We start from the raw sequence: 19846 nt of genomic DNA, 5'->3' as shown, positions 1-19846 counted from the left end.
AGGTATGGGAAGGGTTTGGAAGGGTTCGTTTCTTCTAGGGGCACTGAGGGAGAATCTGTTCCATGCCTCTCTCCCAGCTGTTGGTGGTTGAAGCAATCTTTGGCGTTCCTCGGCTTATAAACTACCACTCCAGTCACTGCCTCCCTCTGCACATGAATTCACATGGCTTTCTCCCCCATGTCTGTGTATCTTAAATTTCCCACTGTTTGCTCTTATAAGGACACTAGATATTGGATTTACGACCCACTCAGATAATCCAGGATGCTTCCATCTTGAGATCCTTAACTTAATTGCATCTGCAAAGACTCTATTTCCAAATAAGAGTCCATTCCCACGTATCTGAGGTCAGGACGTGGACATATCTTTTTAGGGAACACTCTTTAGTGAATACATGAGAAGTACCAGCTCCATTCCCTCAGGGACATATTGGATAATTGTACTTTTATGTGAAAAGGCATTGAGAAGTGGCCAGGGTCATTTTAATTTTTTCTCTCTCATCTTCTTATTTTTCAAGGTAACATTTGTTGACCTAAATAAGACATTCTACATCACTGAAGTGTGTTGGAAATTACAGATTTAATGAAGAAAAGGCAAGCGTTTGGGGAAAAGCTTCAATTTCATCTTCTTCCAGAAGTCTTTTTCTGGACACCCCTTTTGCACCGTTTATTGAAATGTATTGTTTTTCTATACGTTCCCAGGGTGGACATAGCCACCCAGATCCTCCTGTTTGACAATTAGCTGCTCCACCAATGAGCAGGCTACTTGACTTTCTAGCCATAGCTGATTGGTCCAGAAGTAGATACATGGTCCAGCCTGGGCCAATCAGATTGTCTTTCCTTGGAGGAGTCCTGTTGCTATCTGGGCTGGTCTCCTCCATGGAGATGGTATGTATCTGAGTCAAGGATGGTCATTTTCTGCCCTGTGCTCTGAAAACAGATTGACGATGAAGAAAGAGGCAGATGCACAAATGGAGGCAATGATGAGAGAAGGAAGACAGGACTGGCTTAGATGCAGAAAATACTAACTTTGTCCTACTTCCTATTTTTTCTGGGGGAGGGCTAGCTACACTGTCTGCACTTTGATGACAGGCATTACATGAGGCCCCTGGATCCCTATGTCAAATTTCCTTTGTTTAAAAAAATTGCTTAAAGTAGCCTTGAAAGAGTGTGTTAACTGTCATCAGAGAACCCCAGAGAATTCTCTTCTCTGTTAGCCAATTAACTTCCTTTACCTTCCAGTCCACTGCTCCACTTTTCTCTGGACCTTAATTTCCTCATCTATAAAATACGAATAATAATAGCTACCTCAGAGGATTGTAATAAATAAGATAATAAATCTGGGAGAGTTTTTTTCCAGGATCGTTTTTTAAAAACTATTAATTTTATATATTACCCTTTTTCTGTTAGACGGTGAATTACTTAACAGCAAAAACCATGTCATTATTTTTTTCTTTTTTAGAGACAGGCCTTGCTCTGTCATCTAGGCTGGAGTGCAGTGGTGCAACCATATCTTACTGAAGCCTCGAACTCCTGGGCTCAAGTGAGCCTCCTGCCTCAGCCTTCTGAGTAGCTGGGACCACAGGCATGTGCCACCACACCTGCCTAATTTAAAAAAAATTTTTTTTTTTGTAGAGTCAAGGGTCTCTACAAAGATGTTGCCCATGCTGGTCTCAAACTCCTGGGCTCAAGGGATTCCCCCACCTTGGCCTCCCAAAGTGCTAGGATTGCAGGCAGAAGCCACCTCGCCCCGCCCAGCCCTTTAAAAATTTTTTTTGGCCAGGTGTGGTGGCTCACACCTGTAATCTCAGCACTTTGGGAGGCTGAGGCAGGAGGATAAGTTGAGGTCAGGAGTTCAAAACCAGCCTGGCCAACATGGTAAAACCTAATATTTTCTTTCATTTTGTCTCTACAAAAAAATACAAAAATTAGCTGGGCGTGGTGGCAAACACCTGTAATTCCAGCTACTCAGGAGGCTGAGTGACGAGAATTGCTTGAACCCCGGGGGGTGGAGGCTGCAATGAGCAGAGATCATGCCATTGCACTCTAGCCTGGGCAACAGAGCAAGACTTTGTCTCAATATATAATAAATAAATAATTTTTTAAATCTCCAGCTCCTAGCAAGGGATTTGACACCTACTAGTGTGCTTGACAAAGGTTCGTTAATGAAATAAATAATTGATATTTGATGAACTCTTCCTACAATGACCTTATTTAATTCTTACAGTCACTGGAGAGATAGATATTATTAACTCCATCTTAGTAACGAGGAAACAAGGGCTCAGAAAATCTGGGTACAGTTCTCAAGGTTGCAGAGTAAGTAGTTGAAGCAGGGTTTTTATTTTTATTTTTTTTTATTTTTTTTTTTAATTTGAGATGGAGTCTCAGTGTATTGTTCACACTGGAGTGCAATGGCATGATCTTGGCTCACTGCAACCTCCGCCTCCCAGGTTCAAGCGATTCTTCTGCGTCAGTTCCTGAGTAGCTGGGATTACAGGCACCCGCCACCACGCCAGGCTAGTTTTTGTATTTTTTAGTAGAGATGGGGTTTCGCCATGTTGGCCAGGCTGGTCTCAAACTCCTAAGCTCAGGTGATCCGCCCGCCTAAGCCTCCCAAAGTGCTGGGATTACAGGCGTGAGCTACCGCGCCTGGCCTGAAGCAGGTCTCCAAGGTGCCTCTGCCCTCTGAGCCTACACTCATGACCATCACATTAGACGGCGCACAGGTGGGCTTCAAGGCTGGGGAGCCACTCCACGAACCTGGGAGGAGGCATTTACAGCACAGAAAGGGCAGGTGGGCTGCCCGGAAGCTGGAGGCTGAACACTCTGCCGCCCTCTATCTGTCATAGGAAGAAGCCTAGTGAGCTGGGAGCTGATCTGGGAACGTGCGGTGTGAACTCCAGCTGCTCAGGCTGCAGGGCGGAGGCTCCGCATTCCCCACGCTCAGCACGCTAGCCTCCACCTGCGGCGGGGCCGGTGACAGGTGCCTTCCGAGAACCAGCAGACACCTCTGTGCTCACCCACTTTAATTAGGTGAAGGTGTCAAGACCCAATAGGATCACTTAGAAATACCGTGCCGGGCCTGTGCTCCACCCACATACGCTCCAAATCACTGCCTTCCGGCTGAAGCTACTGTTTCATTAGCATTTCTTTTTTGGTAGTTTTTAAAAAGTTTTTAAAAATCCTTGCACCCCAACCTCCTGAATAGCCTCACGATTAGATAATACAACCACATGGTAAAATTTTCAAACAGCACAAGAAGATACATTATAAAAATCAGCTGGGCATAGTAGCGCACGCCGGTAATCCCAGCAGTTTGAAAGGCCGCGGAGGGAGGATCCCTTGAGCCTCGGAATTCAACACTAGCCCAGAGAAACATGTAGAAACCTCGTGTCTATAAAAAATAAAAAATTAGCCGGGCAAGGTGGTGCACGCCTATAGTCCCAGCTACTTAGGAGGCTGAAGTGGGAGACTCACTTGAGCCTCAAAGTTGGAGGCTGCAATAAGTCATGATAGTGCCACTGCACTGCAGTGACAGAGCAAGACCCTGTCTCGAAAATAAATACAGAAGTAAATAAATAATCAATCTTGCTCTAATCACCACGCCCAGCTTGGGTGACAGAGTGAGACTGTGTCTCAAACAAAAAAAAGTAAAGAAAAAAGAATTTTTTTTTGGCATCGACATGGTACTATCACCTAATCTACGGATCAATTTTCCCAAGAATATATCTTATATCAAAATTTTAAGATTTTTTTTTGTTGTTGTTTCAGGATTCCATCCAGGATTATCCATTGCATTTAGTAGTCATGCCCCTTTAATCTCCTTTCACCTAGAATGTTCCTCAGCCTTTCATGACATTGACGGTTTTGAAGAGTACAAGCCGATTATTAGGTACATGTCCCTCGATGCTGTTTGCCTAGGGTGTTCTCGTTATTCAATTCAGGTTTTGCATCTTTGGCAAAATGATCACAGGCTGATTTCGTGTTTGCCTTCACATGCCAGGTGAAGCCCATTATGTTGGTTTGCCTTGCTCTGATGTTGTTAACTTTGATTACTCAATTAACAATCTTGCCAGCTTTCTGCAATGTAAAGTTGGTACTCTTTTCTTGGTAATCGACAAGTAATATGCAGGGAGATATTTTGAGATCATGTAAATATCCTGTTTCTCATTAAACTTCCATCCTTCAATTTTTGCTTCCATGAATGATTCTCCACTGGAAAAAAAGGTATTCTTGAGATGCTTGCAAAGTGTTACTGCATTCTTGAGAAGATTAAAAGCAAGCATGTGTCAAAGGACCTTTGACCTACTGGCTTTATTTCAAGGAGGTTATCTCCAGGAAACAATATGAGATGTGAGATTTAGATATAAAGAATTTCATTGCAACAGTGCTTATAAGAGCAAAACTTGGAAATAACCTAAGTTAAGCAATACAGTAAATTGATATCAAGAAATGTGAAGCAACGTTTAAAACAATGTTTTTGAAGAGATTTCCACCACATAATGCTTAGTAATTTGGTAAGTAATGGTAAGATATTAAACCACATTTGGCTAAATACGAGATGCTGGATTGGAATGGTGGAACAGAAAAAGGACATCAGTGGAAAAGCTGATGAGATTCAAATAAAGCCCTTAGTTCGGTTAATAGTAATGTGCCAATATTAATTTATTGGGTTTTATTTAATAAATGTACCATAGGCATGTAAGATATTAATATTCGGGTGATTGAGAGATAAAGGAGAATGGTTTCTACTATCTTTGCAAGTTTTCTGTAAACTTAGAATTATTCAAAAATAAAAATGTCATTATTTCCAACACCTAGAAGTGTTGGAAATGTTCATTATCTTTTTTTTTTTTTTTTTGAGGCGGAGTCTCGCTCTCACTCTGTCTACCAGGCTGGAGTGCATTGGTGCAATCTTGGCTCACTGCAACCTCTGCCTCGCAGGTTCAAGCGATTCTTCTACCTCAGCTTCCCAAGTAGCTGGGATTACAGGCACCTGCCACCACACCTGGCTAATTTGTTTACTTTTAGTAGAGATGGGGTTTCACCATGTTGGCCAGGCTGATCTCAAACTCCTGAGCTCAAGTGATTTGCGTGCCTCAGCCTCCCAAAGTACTGGGATTACAGGTGTGAGCCATTGTACCCAGCCATATTCATTATCTTGATTGTCATGGGTGTATAGAAGTGTGAAAACATATTTTATTATACAGATGAAATATGTGCTGTTTAATTATGTCAATTATCCTTTTTAAGTCATTATACCTTAATAGGTCTTTTTTTAGAAAAGGAGAAAACTGCTGTATTTGGTAAGCTCCTAATTATGCTAAAGTATATGCATAGGAAATAGAAACTGGATGAAAAAATATCAAAGTGTTAATGGATGCTAGTGTCTGTGGCTAGTAGGATGTCGGGTGATTCTAATTCTTATTTTATTTTATTATTTATTTTTGTAGAGACAGAGTTTCTCGCTGCCAGTTAGGCTGGAGTGCAGTGGTACAATAATAGCTCACTATAGCCTTGAAGTCCTGGGCTCAAGTCATCCTGCTGTCCCAGCCTCCAGAGTAGCTGAGACTACAGGTGCATGTCACTACACCTGGCTAATTTTTTTTACATTTTATTTTTTGTAGAGATGGTGTTTTGCTATGTTGCCCAGGTCGGTCTCAAACTCCTGGTCTCAAGTGATCCTCTCACGTCAGCCTAATAAATTGGGATTACGGTCGTGAGCCAGCACACCTGGCCCCTATCATTCTTATTTTTATAATTGGCTGTAGTTTTCAAATTCCCCATAATGGGCATGGAAGACTTGAATACAGAGGGGAGCGGCTGTGTTCAAACGGCCTGATGAGGGATAATAAACCGTTTCTCCCCTGTACATGATGCGTCTGGCTTATGGTTGGAAGTGAGAACTGAGATCCTCCCTTGGTTTGTTAAGACAATGCGATAAAACACAAGGAAAGAAGAAAACTCGTCACAGCTGGGAGCTCTCTGATCTCCTGGTAATAAAGAGGTTGGAAGTAGACACACCAAGACCTGAATCCAGGAGGAGATGCTCTGTGTGTCAGGGTGGGAGGAGATGCTCTGTGTGTCGGGGTGGGAGGAGATGGTATTCGACGCTCCTGAAAACGCAGATTCCCAGGCCCCAGCAGCTGCAGCGCTGGCTCTGGGGTGGGGCCAGGGAGTGTCTCTTAAGCACCCTGGGCGAAGCCAACACAGGTGGTAGAGATCCAGGCTCTGCCCCGGGGCCCGAGTTTGCCACGGGCTTGCAGAAGGCTGGGGCAGGTATGGATTGTATTAACCAGCCCCTTATTAATCTTCCAGGCTCAAGCCTATCCGTACGTCTCTGGATTCACCACAGCCGTAGGAAGACATTCTCGGATGTCAGAAAGGTAAGTGGTCCTTTTTCTCCCTTTCCCTGCAAACCTCAGACAAGCCGTGTCCATTTCTTTAGTTAACCCAGCCCTGGAGAAGACTCCTGCCCTGCCACTCACTCCGGGGACTCAGTTGGACACTGAAGTTCAGGGAAGAGGAGTGAGGGGGTTGCTTGAGAAAAGCTTGGTGTGGCAGGAAGAGGTGGAGGTAGAAAGTCTGAGAGGACGAAGGCCAGCGGAATGCTGGATGGTCGTAGTTGCAGTGAGCACAGCAGGGCCAGAAGCCGCGATAAGGGTCGGAAGAAGCCCTTTGTTGTTTTTTTTTTAGGACAGAGTCACACTGTCTCACCCAGGCTGGAGTGTAGTGGCGCTATCTCAGTATCCGTTGGCTGCAACCTCCGCCTCCCAGGTTCAAGCGGGTTTTCCTGTCTTAGCCTCCCAAGTAGCTGGGGTTACAGGGGCCTGCCACCATGCCTGGCTAATTTTTATGTTTTTAGTAGAGACAGGGTTTTGCCATGTTGACCAGGTTGATCTTGGGTGATCTACCTGCCTCGATTTCCCAAAGTGCTGGGATGATAGGTCTGAGCTATCGCACCCAGCCTGAAAGAAGCCTTTTAAAAAGGTGGGCTACACATTTTGAGCACTGTCCGTGGAGACAGGGTGGGGGTGCAGAAAACAGAGCGACACCCCCTCTGCTCCTCCCCTTTGCAGGCAATGACTTAACTAGAAGGCGGCTTTAGAGACTGCTGCATCAGGGGAGTCCCCACCGCTTGCCAGGTCATCATCCCGGGAGAACCTAGAGTCTGTCCCGGTTCTGGCAGCGCCTGTTCCCCAACCGCCCCCGCCCCCGCCCCCGCCCCCCCCCCCCCCCGCTCTTCTCGCGCAGGCCCGCGCTGCTTTCTCCAGCCCAGTCTTTAGGAAAACAGAGTGTGGCTTTGATGTAAAAGCCCGTTTGGGAGTGGGGCTGGGCCCTGGCATGGGTAAGTCATCGCTGGAAGTAGAGGAGACGGGGCCCCGCTGTTCATCGGGATGGGGGGATGGGGGGAGAGGGAGGGGGGGACACAATCAACCCTAGCTGAAATCACTGGTCGTCACGCAGCCCCTACCTCCCAGGCTCCAGCAATTCTCGCACCTTTACACACCCCGACTTCCCTACCAAGTATCTGGGACTGCAGGCACGCACCACCACACCCAGCTAATTTTTCTGCTTTTTAGTTAGAGACGGGGTTTTTACATGTTGCCCAGGTTAGTCTGGAACTCCTGAGCTCAAGCGACCCGCCTGCCTGGGTCTCCCAAAGTGCTGGGATTACAGGCATGAGCACCACGCCAGCCAGCGGAGATCCTCCTGAGCCCTGAAGAGAGAAGTCATGTTCCTTGTCTGCTGAGAACCTTCCTAAGACACTCATTTGTAACATCTGGGTCCTGAGCCTCTGAGTTATCTGCCAGCCCAACCCCCCACCCCTCCCCACCTCTCTTGCTGGTTCTCAAAGGCAGCAGGCATCCCAGCTTTGGGGACTGTGCCATTGTAGTTCCCTCTGAATGTCCCTGCTCGGATGTCCTTGTCACCTTTGCTTTGCCCTGCAAAGCAGGGCAAAAGGATCGTCAGTGCATAGTGGCTAATGGGGGAGAGACCTTTACTGGCTGATCTCCTAGTCGCCATCCTATAGGCTTTTTTCTGTGTGGCTTTTGCTCGGATGTTTATAAGTATTTAGGGCAGTGCTGGGCACATGGCAGAGTGTTTGACAAATGTTAACCTGCCATCATTACCTGCCAGATTTTAACTCTTCCCAATATTCTCCTTCCCCTGAAGACCAGATCAATCGGGTCTCTGTTAAAATTTCTCACTGTGCCTTTTTTTTTTTTTTACCTTCTTTTGAATTACAGCTTTTTCAGGCAGGTGTGGTGGCTTATGCCGGTAATCTGAGCACCTGGGGAGCGCAAGGCAGGAGAATCACTTGAGCCTAAGAGTGAGACTAGCCTGGGCAACATAGTGGGACCGTGTCTCTACCCACTCCACCCTCCCCCAAAAAGTAAAAATTAGGTGTGGTAGAGGCACACCCATGGTCCCAGGTATGTGGGAGGCTGAGGTGGTAGGATGGTTTGAGGCCGGGAGGTTGACGTTGCAGTGAGATACTATTGCACCACTGAACTCCAGCTTGGACCATACAGGGAGACCTGTTACCAAAAAAAAAGAGCTTTTAACTGTCTACAGTACCTGATAAGGTTATGTTTCACTGGCCTAATCAGAATATATTAGGCTATGCTGCAGTAAAACGGCAACATTCCAGTGAATTGACCCACCCAAGCCGCCTCTTGACTCTCACAATCCACTGAGTACACAGAGCTCCATGTGGTGACTCGGGATCCAGGCTGATTCTACCTGTGATGCCACCAGCTCAGTCTGTGGCCCCCAAGGAGGGGCTGAGAGTCATGCCTCAACCCGTAAGTGCTTCAACCTGGAGAAGACAGCTGTCACTGCTGTTTGGGACTGAGCACATGATCACAGCTGATTACAAGGGGACTGGGAAGTGGCAGGTGAGGGGGGCAGCACGTGGGAACTTAGTGATGGATGTTTCTACAGTCACCCACTGAGGACTTACCTCCTGGGAGTCAGAATTGTCAACCCAAAAGGTTAAAATAACAGGCACTGTAGACATCAAACAAAATGAACTTTATTCTGAGCCAAGTTTGAGGATAATAGCCCAGGAACACAGACTTAGTGGAAACCGAGAAGCCTGGAGTAGGCAATGAAGAAAAGGTGATACTCTTACAGTTGTGATTGGAAAGGTGGGACAACTCAAAGCAGGGAGTAAGTTTCCAGGTCCTAGATAAGAGACACAGTTGTGTTCTGGTTACTTTTTTTTTTTTTTTTTTTTTTAGACAGTGTCACTTTGTTGTGCAGGCTGGAGTGCAGTGGTGCGATTTCGGTTCCCTGCAACCTCCACCTCCTGAGTTCAAGTGATTTTCCTGCCTCCACCTCCTGAGTAGCTGGGATTACAGGCACCTGCCAACAAACGCAGCTGATTTTTGTATTTTGGGTGTAGAGGGGATGGTTTCACCATGTTTGTCAGGCTGGTCTTGAACTCCTGACCTCACGTAAGTCACCCACCTCGGCCTCCCACAAGTTCTGGGATTACAGGAATGAACCACTGTGCCGCCTGCTGGCTGCATTCTTGAGTTTCTGATTAGCCTCTCCAAAAGAGGCAATCAGATACACATTTACCTCAGTGAGCAGAGGGATGACTTTGAATAGAATGGGAGGCAGGTTGGCCCTAAGGAGTTCCGAACTTGACTTTTACCTCTAGCTTAGTGATTTGGGGGCGCCAACATTTATTTTCCTTTCACAGTATTTCACAGTATATAGGGTAAAAAGTTAAGTACAAAGGCCTTTTAGAGTCTACAGAGGGAGGACTGAGTCTCCTGCCTTTGCTCTTTATTTGGTAGGCACCTGCTGCACGGCAGTGAAATATCTGATTAACGCCAGCCTCACTGACCAGGGTTCAGTTTTCGTTCATAGGCTTAGTTCCTATTACCTCTACGTCCAACCTACAGCCGTCTTGGGCTGCTTTTTAAGTAATCTTTCAGGTTTTTTTTTCTGACAGGTTCACATCTGTCTGATTTTTGTATCCCGGTTGCCTTAGCACACAGGAGGTGTCCAATAAATGGTGTTTGCCTGTAAGAATGAAGGAATAGGCCGGGCGTGGTGGCTCACACCTGTAATCCCAGCACTTTGGGAGGCCGAGGTGGGCAGATCACAAGGTCAAGAGTTCGAGACCAGCCTGGCCAATATGGTAAACACCGTGTCTACTAAAAATACAAAAAATAGCCAGGCATGGTGGCAGGCACCTGCAGTCCCAGCTACTCGGAGGCTGAGGCAGGAGAATCACTTCAACCCAGGAGGTGGAGGTTTCAGTGAGTCGAGATCGCACCACTGCACTGCAGCCTGCTGACAGAATGAGACTGCAGCTCAAAAAAAAAAAAAAAAAAAGCCTCCAGCTTCAGGGTGTGGTTTAGTGCCTCAACTTTGCTGTTGACTTGTTTTATGGTTTTAGACTTGCCATGGTAATCTTGGTTATTGTTCTGTTCCTTGAAATGTAAATGATAGCACCTCAGCTATAGGCTTGTAAGAGACTTGCATGTGGAAATATAGGTGAATGCTTCATACACTGCTAGAGCAGCGTGAGGACCCAATGATCCCAACACAGTGGCTTCCAGAATGGCTCATCATGGGGCAAGTGCACGGTAATAAAAGGGCTCTTGGCTGGGCGCGGTGGCTCATGCCTGTAATCGCAGCGCTTTGGGAGGCTGAGGTGGGTGGATTACCTGAGGTCAGGAGTTTGAGACCAGCCTGGCCAACGTGGTGAAACCTTGTTTATACCAAAAATTAGCCAGGTGTGGTGGCAGGTGCCTGTAATCCTAGCTACTCAGGAGGCTGAGGCAGGAGAATTGCTTGAATCCAGGAGGCGGAGATTGCTATAAGCCAAGATCCTGCCACTGCACTCCAGCCTGGGCCAGAGTGAGACCGCATCTCAAAAACAAAACTGTTGCTTGACACATTGTGGACTCTGGTGGGACCACAGACCCTGGAGATAAGTACTGTGATCATCCGGGAAAAGACGGGGGCATGGGGTGAACCTTGTCTGGTGGGCTTCCCCCTGCATCCCCGGTTTCCTGGGGAGGGAACAGTCCACCACCAAATCCCAGCCCCACAGCCTCCCAGCTGTTGGCCTTTGAGTGACTCACTTGTTATCTGTAAAATGGTGATCACAGTTTTGACTTCATAAATAGCTGTAGAATTAAATGAGCATCTATGTAAGGCACTTAGCACAGTAGCTCATTACATAGAGAAGGATAGGTTCCCATGTGGGGGTTTCCTTTGTTTGTGCCATCTTGGCCGAATGTCTGAAGAAGCAATGTCCCAGGCAGGGTCCCGCTGACCCCAATCAGCAAGGAGGGCTGGGAGTCACTGTTAATGACTGGGGGAGGGAGATGACATAATTAGGCCACAACCGTGAGGAAGTGGGGAGAGCATGGGGTTTGGTGCCCATTAGCTCTGGTTCCAAGGACAAATTGTGTCCTTGGCTCTTCACTTAGTAATACTGAGGCCCTAATATGTCCTTTTCTAAGCTTCAGTTTCCCGAATAATTGGAAGGGGTATAGATGATAAAGGATGCAAAGCATTGAGGACACAGTCTACTTGATACAAGGAGTCTGTTGATTTTAGTATCTTTATACCCATTATCTACAATTTACAGTGTGAGAACTCAAAAGGTGGCAATTGACTAAGGACTGGGCTGTGTGCCTCATGGCAAAGTTCCAGCAAGAACAGGGAAGGACTAGAAGGCACCTGTGGATGAGGCCAGGAGGGGTGAGTCTGGAAATCCCTGGGGAATATTGATCAGTGGGCACTGTGATGTCAGGATTTGGGAAACTGGGGAAAGAGCTGTCTCCACCTGTAGCCGGGAGCTGGGTTGGGCAGGTGCACTTATTCTAGAACTGCAGCCTTCAGTATGGCAGCCACCAGCCACAGATGGCTTTCATGCATTTGAAGAGTGGTCAAGGTGGGGTGTGGTGGCTCAAGCCTGTAATTCCAGCACTTTGGGAGGCTGAGCTGGGGGGATCACTTGAGCTCAGGAGTTTGAGACCAGTCTGGGCAACATGGCGAAACCCCATCTCCCAACAAAAATTAAAAAATCAGGTAAGCATGGTGGTATATGCCTGTGGTCCCAGCTATTCCAAGAGGCGGAGGTGGGAGGATCATTTGAGTCTAGGAGGCGGATGCTGCAGTGAGCTGTGATCCCGCCACTACACTCCAGCCTGCGTGACAGGGTGAGACCCTGTCTTAAAAGTTGGTGCGACTGAGGAACTGAGGCTTGAATTAATTTTAACCACTCTTGAATACATTGTATAGACCTGTTACTCATTTTCTTATAGGGAAGCTTAAATATGTTTGAAACAACTTGACTATGTGAATGTTCTTTTCAATGGAAAATTTTACGAAACTTCCATTTGTAGTAAATTTTGCATCTGGATTGATACAGTAGCAGCGTAAGACACATGGCAAATTTCAAAGAATTAGTACCCCTCCAAAAAAGTGAATAGCTTGTAAATGTTTATAGTAACTCGAAATAGTACTTCTGATAGAGTATGTTAGATACAGTATTAAAATTGTACCTGTTTTTTTGCAATGGGTTCTGGTAACCTTAAAAGTGGCATATGTGGTTTGTATCTATTTCCTTTGCACAGTACTCCTTGGAACGGTTCATCCTACTTTGTCAACATTAAGTATTTTATTTTTGATTTGGACCAGTTTGGTAGCCAAAAATAAATGGCCTGTCATTTAATTGTTCCTCGTGCAACCTGAGGTCAGACACGTTTTTTGGTCTATTGGTTTAATTCTGGAAATTGTGTGCCTATTGGATTATAGAATTTTTGGTCTTCTCTACCTTGGTTTGTGGAAAATCTTTATATTGCATATGTATTTTAGATTTGTCTGTCTTTTGACTTTTGGCTTTTTTCATTTGATGTAAAGAAGTTAAGGTTTTTATGCTTAAACAAAATATTTTCTCATATGTTCAGGAATCTTTTTTAATCCTTGCATTTTTACCACTTGGCTCATTATTTCATCTGGGCTTTTAGAATTTGGTGTAAAGTGAGTATCCAACTAATAGGAAATTTGGGAGGCAAAACAGCCTTCTGTTTTAAATGGGTTTTTAATTACTCAGTTTGTTCATCCTTTAGTCTTAGAAGCAATTTTAAAAATCAAGACAGTCTTCTGTTACCAGCAGCAAATCCATAAACATCTGCAGGAGATTTTTTTTTTTTTGAGTCGGAGTAAAAGTCCAGCCTGCTGCCCACGTTGGAGTGCAGTGGTGTGATCTCGGCTCACTGCAACCTCCATCTCCCCGGTTCAAGCGATTCTTCTGCCTCAGCAGTTGGGACGACAGGTGCATGCCACCATGCCTGGCTAATTTTTTGTATTTTTAGTACAGACAGGGTTTCACCAGGTTGGCCAAGCTGGTCTCAAACTACTGGCCTCAAGTGATCCACCCACCTATCAAAGTGCTGGGATTACAGGCTTGAGACACGGTACCTAGCCAGGAGAAAGAATTTGACCCAGGGGCATATGGTAGAAGGAGAGCCCAAGGGAAGTTTTAGAGCAGGAGTGAAAGTTTTTATTAAAAAGTTTTCGAGCAGGAATGAAAGGGAGGTAAAGTACACTTGGAAGGAGGCCAAGCAGGTGACTTGAGAGACCGAGGGCACGGGCTGAAATTTGACATGGGTTTGTATGTTGGCATGCTTCTAGGGTCTTGGGTCTCTTCTTCCGGATTTTTCCTTTGGGATGGACTGTCTGCATGTGCAGGGCCTGCCAGCACTTGGGAGTGGAGCATGCACTGAAGTGGAGTGTGCTTATTGAAGTTGTTACAAGCCCACTTTGAGGTGTTCTTCCCTTACCAATCGAGTGTTTAAAACTCCACTGTTCTGCCCCTCTGTGCATGCTTGAGCCCACTTGCCCAGCTCCTGAGATCTTACTGGGAATTTGCTGATCACCAGTTGAGGGTGCTTTTTTTTTTTTTATTTCTCTGAGATGAAGTCTTGCTCTGTTGTCCAGGCTGTAGTGCAGTGGCACAATGTCAGCTGCCCTCAACCTCTGCCTCCTGGGTTCAAGCGAGTCTCCTGCCTCAGCCTCCCAAGTAGTTGGGACTACAGGTGTGCACCACCATGCCCAGGTAACGTTTGTATTTTTGGCAGAGATGGGGTTTCACTATGTTGGCCAGTCTGTCTAGCGCCTGACATCGTGATCCACCCACCTCGGCCTCCCAAAGTGCTGGGATTACAAGCGTGAGCCACTGCGCTTGGCCTCAGGCATGTCTATCTGTTGTGAGGCTGTCTTGCCCTGGCACTGGCTATGACCTAGTTGTTAGGCCATTAACAGCTGTCAGAACATCACCTGACAGTGGCCTGGCATTCCTGGTGGTGGTGCGGTGGGGGCTGCTTCTTCCTTGCTTGTGTCTGGCTAGCTACCCACTGTAATGTGACCACCTACCATGATTCCAGGACCTGGTCTCCTTTCTCTATTCTCTGGGGCTAATCTTGATGGGTTTCATGTACACTTTTCCGGGCCCTTTCCTATACATGAACATCTACGCCTTCAGCAACTGTTAGGTATAAACTGTATCATGTACCTATCATTCAGCAACCTGGTTTTTTCACCACTTGTGTCTCGACTGTATCAGTATACCCAGACAAATTGCCTTTCTCTGAGTGGTATATTATGGTCCAAATATATGAAAGTTGACGCAACCATCCCATCAATTGGAGGTGATGTGGGTTGTTTACTGTTACTTCTTTCTTGAGCTACTGTACACATCTCAGGCCCCCCTGGCCAGGCCATCTTGCTGATGTTTGGGTAAATGCTTTTCAAGTGGAGATACTGATGGTGGCTCCATCCTGGGGCACACACATACTTTTTCGTCAGAATTTTCTCCAAAATGGTTATAGCAGTTGGACCACAAGGGAGGTATGAGAACAGCTGATTAAGTTTTTGGTGATTTGATAGAAACAGTTCATTAACTTACAGCCCCCTGATGGCTAATGAGGTGGAACATCTTTTCATATGATCAGTGGGTATTTGTGTTTTCTGTGAATTGCTCATTTACAGTCCCTTTCTTTTGGATTAGTATCCCATTTTCGTTTGAAATGGGGAGCCCTTGGGGGAAAGAAATACATTCTTTGTCTAAAATACGTACATTGTAGATCAACAGTCCCCTAACTTTCTGGCGACAGGGACCCGTTGTGTGGAAGACAGTTTTTCCACAGATGGGGTTTGGTGGGAGATGATGGTTTGGGGATGATTCAGGCACCTTACATTTCTTGTGTACTTTTCCTTTTTTTTTTTTTTTTTTTTTTCTTTTTGAGACTGAGTCTTGCTCTGTTGCCCAGCCTGGAGTGCAGTGGCGCGATCTCGGCTCACTGCAAGCTCCGCCACCTGAGTTCATGCCATTCTTCTGCCTCAGCCTTCCGGGTAGCTGGGACTACAGGTGCCCCCCCACCACGCCCAGCTAGTTTTTTGTATTTTTTTAGTAGAGACGGGGTTTCACCGTGTTAGCCAGGATGGTCTCAATCTCCTGACCTCGTGATCCGCCCGTCTCGGCCTCCCAAAGCGCTGGGATTATAGGCTTGAGCCACCGCGCCCAGCCTCTTGTGTACTTTTTCTATAATTACATTACAATGAAATAACTACACAACTCACTATAATAATCAGTGGGAGCCCTGAGCTTGTTTTCCCAAAACTAGACGGCCCCATCTGGAGGTGATGGGAGACAGTGACAGATAATTCAGCATTAGTTAACGTTGTCACAAGGACACACAACCTAGAACCCTCGCATGGGCAGTTCACAATAGGGTGCATCCTCCTGTGAGAATGTAATGCTGCCACTGATCGGACAGGAGGCAGAGCTCAGTTGGTGTGATGTGAGCGATAGGGAGCAGCTGTAAATACAGATGAAGCTTTGCTTGTTCCCCTGCTGCTCACCTTCTGCTGTGTCACCTGTTCCTAACAGGCCACGAACCTTTCTTGGTCTGTGGCCTGGGGTTTGGGGACCCTTGTCAATAACAATTTGTTGTAAGTTACAAGTATCTTCTGGGATGTTGGTTGTCTTACTTTGTTCATACTTTTGTTATGCAGAACCTTGAAACTTTGCTGTGGTCAAGTTTATTGGTCATTTCTTCCATAGTTTTTGAAAAACTTCTTTGTAAAAAACTTGTAAAAGTCTGTAATAGCGCAAAGTCCGTAACTATTTCATTATATTAAAATAGCTTGAGGATTTCCTGAAGTTTACTTTTGTGTGTGATGAGTGTTCCAATGTACTGACTTTCTGGATATACAGGCAGTTGTCTTAAGACTATCGAAGAGTCTCTCTGCTCATGTGAAATACCCCCTTTAACATCTTTTAAACCTGTGTCTCTACCCGGGTTTACAATTTTTCATTGGTTTGTGTATTCCTGCCTTGGTTTTGTAGAGCTTTGTAATGTTTTCGGTGTCTAGTGGTTAAAGTTTTCCTTTTTCCTTCCCAAAATTGCCCTAGCTCTTCTGTATTTCGGAGTAAGTTTGTCAAATTCTACGAAGAATTGACATGGGACTAGGGTTGTGATGCATTAGATTCATAAAATTTGGGAAGAACTGACATCATTGAGTCTTTTTCATTCATGAGGATGGTATTATAAGTCTCTGGTCATTCAGTAAAGATTTACAGCTTTCTCTATATAGATCATTTTAAAAACTTAGCTTTGTGGGTATTGTTTTTAAAAAGCTTCCTATTATATCTTTGACTTGTTCTTTTTTAGGTTGATACAGTATGGGGCTACACTGCTCAAAGTAAATTTGTCAGTTTATTTCCTGAGCATTTTCTAGCTTGGACAGTTACTATAAATAAGTACAATTTTGTATCTCCCTGCTACTTAAAATTCTTATCACATAAGCTACAACCTCAAGTGCAATTTTGAAAAGTAGCAATGGGGTAGGGTGCAGTGGTTGAGGCCTGTAACCCCAGCACTTTGTAGGAGAGGATGGCTTGAGCTCAGGAGTTTGAGACCAGCCTTGTAGTCCCAGCTACTCAGGAGGCTGAGATAAGATCCCTCAAGCCTGGGGAGGAGGTCAAGGTAGGAGGATCCCTTGAGTTTGGGAGGTTGAGGCTGCAGTGAGTCATGATTGTGCCACTCCACTGCAGCCTGGGTAACAGAGGAGCCCCTATCTCCCCACCATCCCCCACCCCCCCAAAAAAGGCAATGACAGCATGCATTTCTCGTTCTTTTAAAAAAAATAAAAAAAAAAATTGGGGCCATCTTAAGGCTAATAATACAGTTTCCATTAATCTGAGGGTTAATTCTCAGAGCAGTGTGATATTAGTATATCTATTCAAGCTTTAGGTTACATTTTAATATAAAGGGCTGAGTCAGTCAGTTTTCTCTTTATTGCCTTGTCTTATATCTTTTTAAAATATGAGAACAGTAGTTTGGTTTGGCATAAAATTGTTAGGTCATGGCTCAATCCTTTAAATTTTGTTCTATTCTGGATTTTTTTTTTTTTAAACTGCGGCCTTTTCTGGTTAACATTTTATTCTGGATATATGCAGGATTCTTCAGCCTTAAAAGAACTTTGCCACGCTAGAGATCTCCTTTCCTTTCACCAGTTTTATCCTTTCTGATCCGTAAAATGAGTATTTTCAGCTCCAAATTTCTTCAGCTATATCCTTGTTAATTCTGTTTTAATTACTAGTGAAAGCTATTGCGGGATCTGGCCAGCAGCCCGCAATGCAACGGGGCTCTTTTTAGTCCCGCCAGATAGGCAGGTCGAGAAATAATACACTCACGCAAGATAGTGAAAGCTGGGTCCAGGGGGTCACTGCCTTCTGATCCCATGGTGCCAACAATGCACTGGATATGGCAGCATTAAGTTTAGTGAGAGCGGGGTAGGTTAGTGAGGGATTTAGGGTCATTTGATTATGAGGTGAGATGGTCACATGGGGATGATTTCTTTAACATAACATCTGTATGCAGAAGTACAGTGTACAGAGAGAAGAATTTACGATGGTGTGTGCATCAGTAATTTCTAACAGAGCCTTAAAACAGGAACAGTCTTCCCATAACCTATGATAAGCAAGATATTAATCGGCAGTAATGGCTACAGCAAAGGGTGGTTACAAACAATTCATAGAAACAGGACGTGAAGTTAGACAACTGGTTAGACCAGAAATTCTCAGAAGGGAGTATGCCTTAACCCTAAAGAGGCCTAGGAGAGCTGTGGCAAGATGAGGTCATTTATAGCCGTATCTTATCCATATGGACAGGTGCCCCCCCATGAATCCATTTATAGGCTCTCCACGAGGGTCACATTCCATTCCCAGAGCTATGAACATTTGATTTTCTGGGATAGGAATCTTGGTGATGAGAAACCTCCCTAACTGCACATCCATTCATAGGCGCTCTGCAGGGGGAAGCACATCACGCGCTGTTGGCTCATTCTGGCAGTCCAACCTGGCATTGTCTTTACACAATCCTGCATGCAATTTTGTTTTTACAATAATCGGGAGCATTTCATCTTTTATTCCATAGCAATAGTTTCAGGGCGTCTTCGTACAGAAAGCATTGGTTTCATGATTCACTCTTTCTTGTCCTTTGTATTCATTATTATCTTGCTGGTTCTTCTGCTTTCTGATGTTCTCTGGTCTTTGGCCCTTTCTTCTGCCTTTTGGGACAAATGGATTTTCTAACGTCATTTCTGTTCATTATCTCCAATGCGGAGTTACTCCCCGATCCCCATCTCCCCACTACCCCCCACCTTTTTTTTTTTTTTTTTTTTAAAAAAAGGATCTCGCCCTGTCTAGGCTGGAGTACGGTGATACAATCACAGCCTCGACCTCTACCTCCACCTCCTGGGTTCAATTAATCCTCCCAAGTATCTGGGGACTATTGGTGTATGCTACCACTCTTGGCTAATTTTTAAACTTTTGTAGAGACGGGGTCTTGATATATTGTCCAGGATGGTCTCAAACTCCTAAACTGGAGCAATCCTCCTGCCTTGGCCTCCCAAAGTGCTAGGATTTTAGGCATCAGCCATCAGGCCTGGCCTGACCCTCTCTTCATTGCAGTCACATCTTTTGTAAGAAGGTTTTCTTCTACTTTGGGGGATGGCTCTAGGCAAAAACAAGATTTTTTAGTCTCTTCCAGTGATAAGAACTTCTTACAACTATATAATGGATTATATGTGCATGACTCATGCTTTGATATGCATCATTTGATTTGATTACCACAGTCATGCATTTAAAGAGATTAGTGTATCCTTTCAAAAAGGATACACTAAGAGGTGAAGTAAGGATGTTCTGGAGATACTCAATGTCATAACTTGTAAGAAATAGCAGAGAACCTGTGTTTTAACTCCCAGTGCATGTATTGGCTGACCATTGAATCACCCGGGCGGCTTCCTAAATGCATTCTTGCCAGAGAACTACTCAGTAGATATGCCTACAGAAAGCACACACAGGTATCTGTGAAAGGCAGGGGCACCCAGGGGTCAAGAGCAAAGGCTCTAGACTCAGCACGTGGTGTACGTCTGCAAACCCTGAAAATTTGAGACAGGTCTCAGTTCATCTGGAAAGTTTATTTTGCCAAAGTTGAGGACACATGCCCATGACACAGCCTCAGGAAGTCCTAGTGACATGTGCCCGAGGTGGTCAGAGCACAACTGGGTTATATACAGGCTAGGGAGACACGAGATATCAACATGCAGGATGAACATCGGTTCACTCTGGAAAGGTGGGGCAGGTCTAGAAAGGCAAGGCAACCTGAAGCAAACGTGGGAAGACTCAATGCGGGAGGGGGCTTCCAGGTCCTGGGTAGATAAGAGACAAATGGTTACATTCTTTGGACTTTCTGATGAGCCTCTCCAAAGGAGGCAATAGAGTGTGCATTTATCTCAGTAAG

The 19846-nt window shown here is 45.3% G+C and overlaps 1 protein-coding gene and 1 long non-coding RNA gene across 13 annotated transcripts in view; both read right to left on the bottom strand.

Annotated features, from left to right (window-relative positions):
- Positions 1 to 19846, bottom strand: part of SNX29 (sorting nexin 29) — a 657788-nt gene that overhangs the window by 22954 nt on the left and 614988 nt on the right. For 4 of the 12 annotated variants that reach the window (XM_077987272.1, XM_077987282.1, XM_077987270.1 and 1 more), the window contains one exon: positions 19507 to 19754. The exons of 6 other annotated variants lie outside the window; for them this stretch is intronic. Coding sequence is in view for 2 of the 6 variants with exons in the window: in XM_077987270.1 (XP_077843396.1) it covers positions 19613 to 19754 (142 nt within the window). In the remaining 4 variants the exon portion in view is untranslated. Of the gene's footprint in view, positions 1 to 18451; positions 18612 to 19506; positions 19755 to 19846 lie in introns of those variants that run through there. 2 more of the 12 variants (XM_077987281.1, XM_077987275.1) reach the window with 1 other exon arrangement.
- Positions 12195 to 14051, bottom strand: LOC144338418 (uncharacterized). Its single transcript, XR_013412499.1, has 2 exons — positions 13481 to 14051; positions 12195 to 12801 (listed from the first exon to the last, which is right to left on the bottom strand). It is a non-coding gene; the product is annotated as an uncharacterized LOC144338418 (long non-coding RNA).

The sequence above is a fragment of the Macaca mulatta genome, chromosome 20 (genome assembly GCF_049350105.2).
Source record: "Macaca mulatta isolate MMU2019108-1 chromosome 20, T2T-MMU8v2.0, whole genome shotgun sequence".
NCBI classification, from domain to species: Eukaryota; Metazoa; Chordata; class Mammalia; order Primates; family Cercopithecidae; genus Macaca; species Macaca mulatta.
This window is presented reverse-complemented; position numbering and strand designations above follow the sequence as displayed.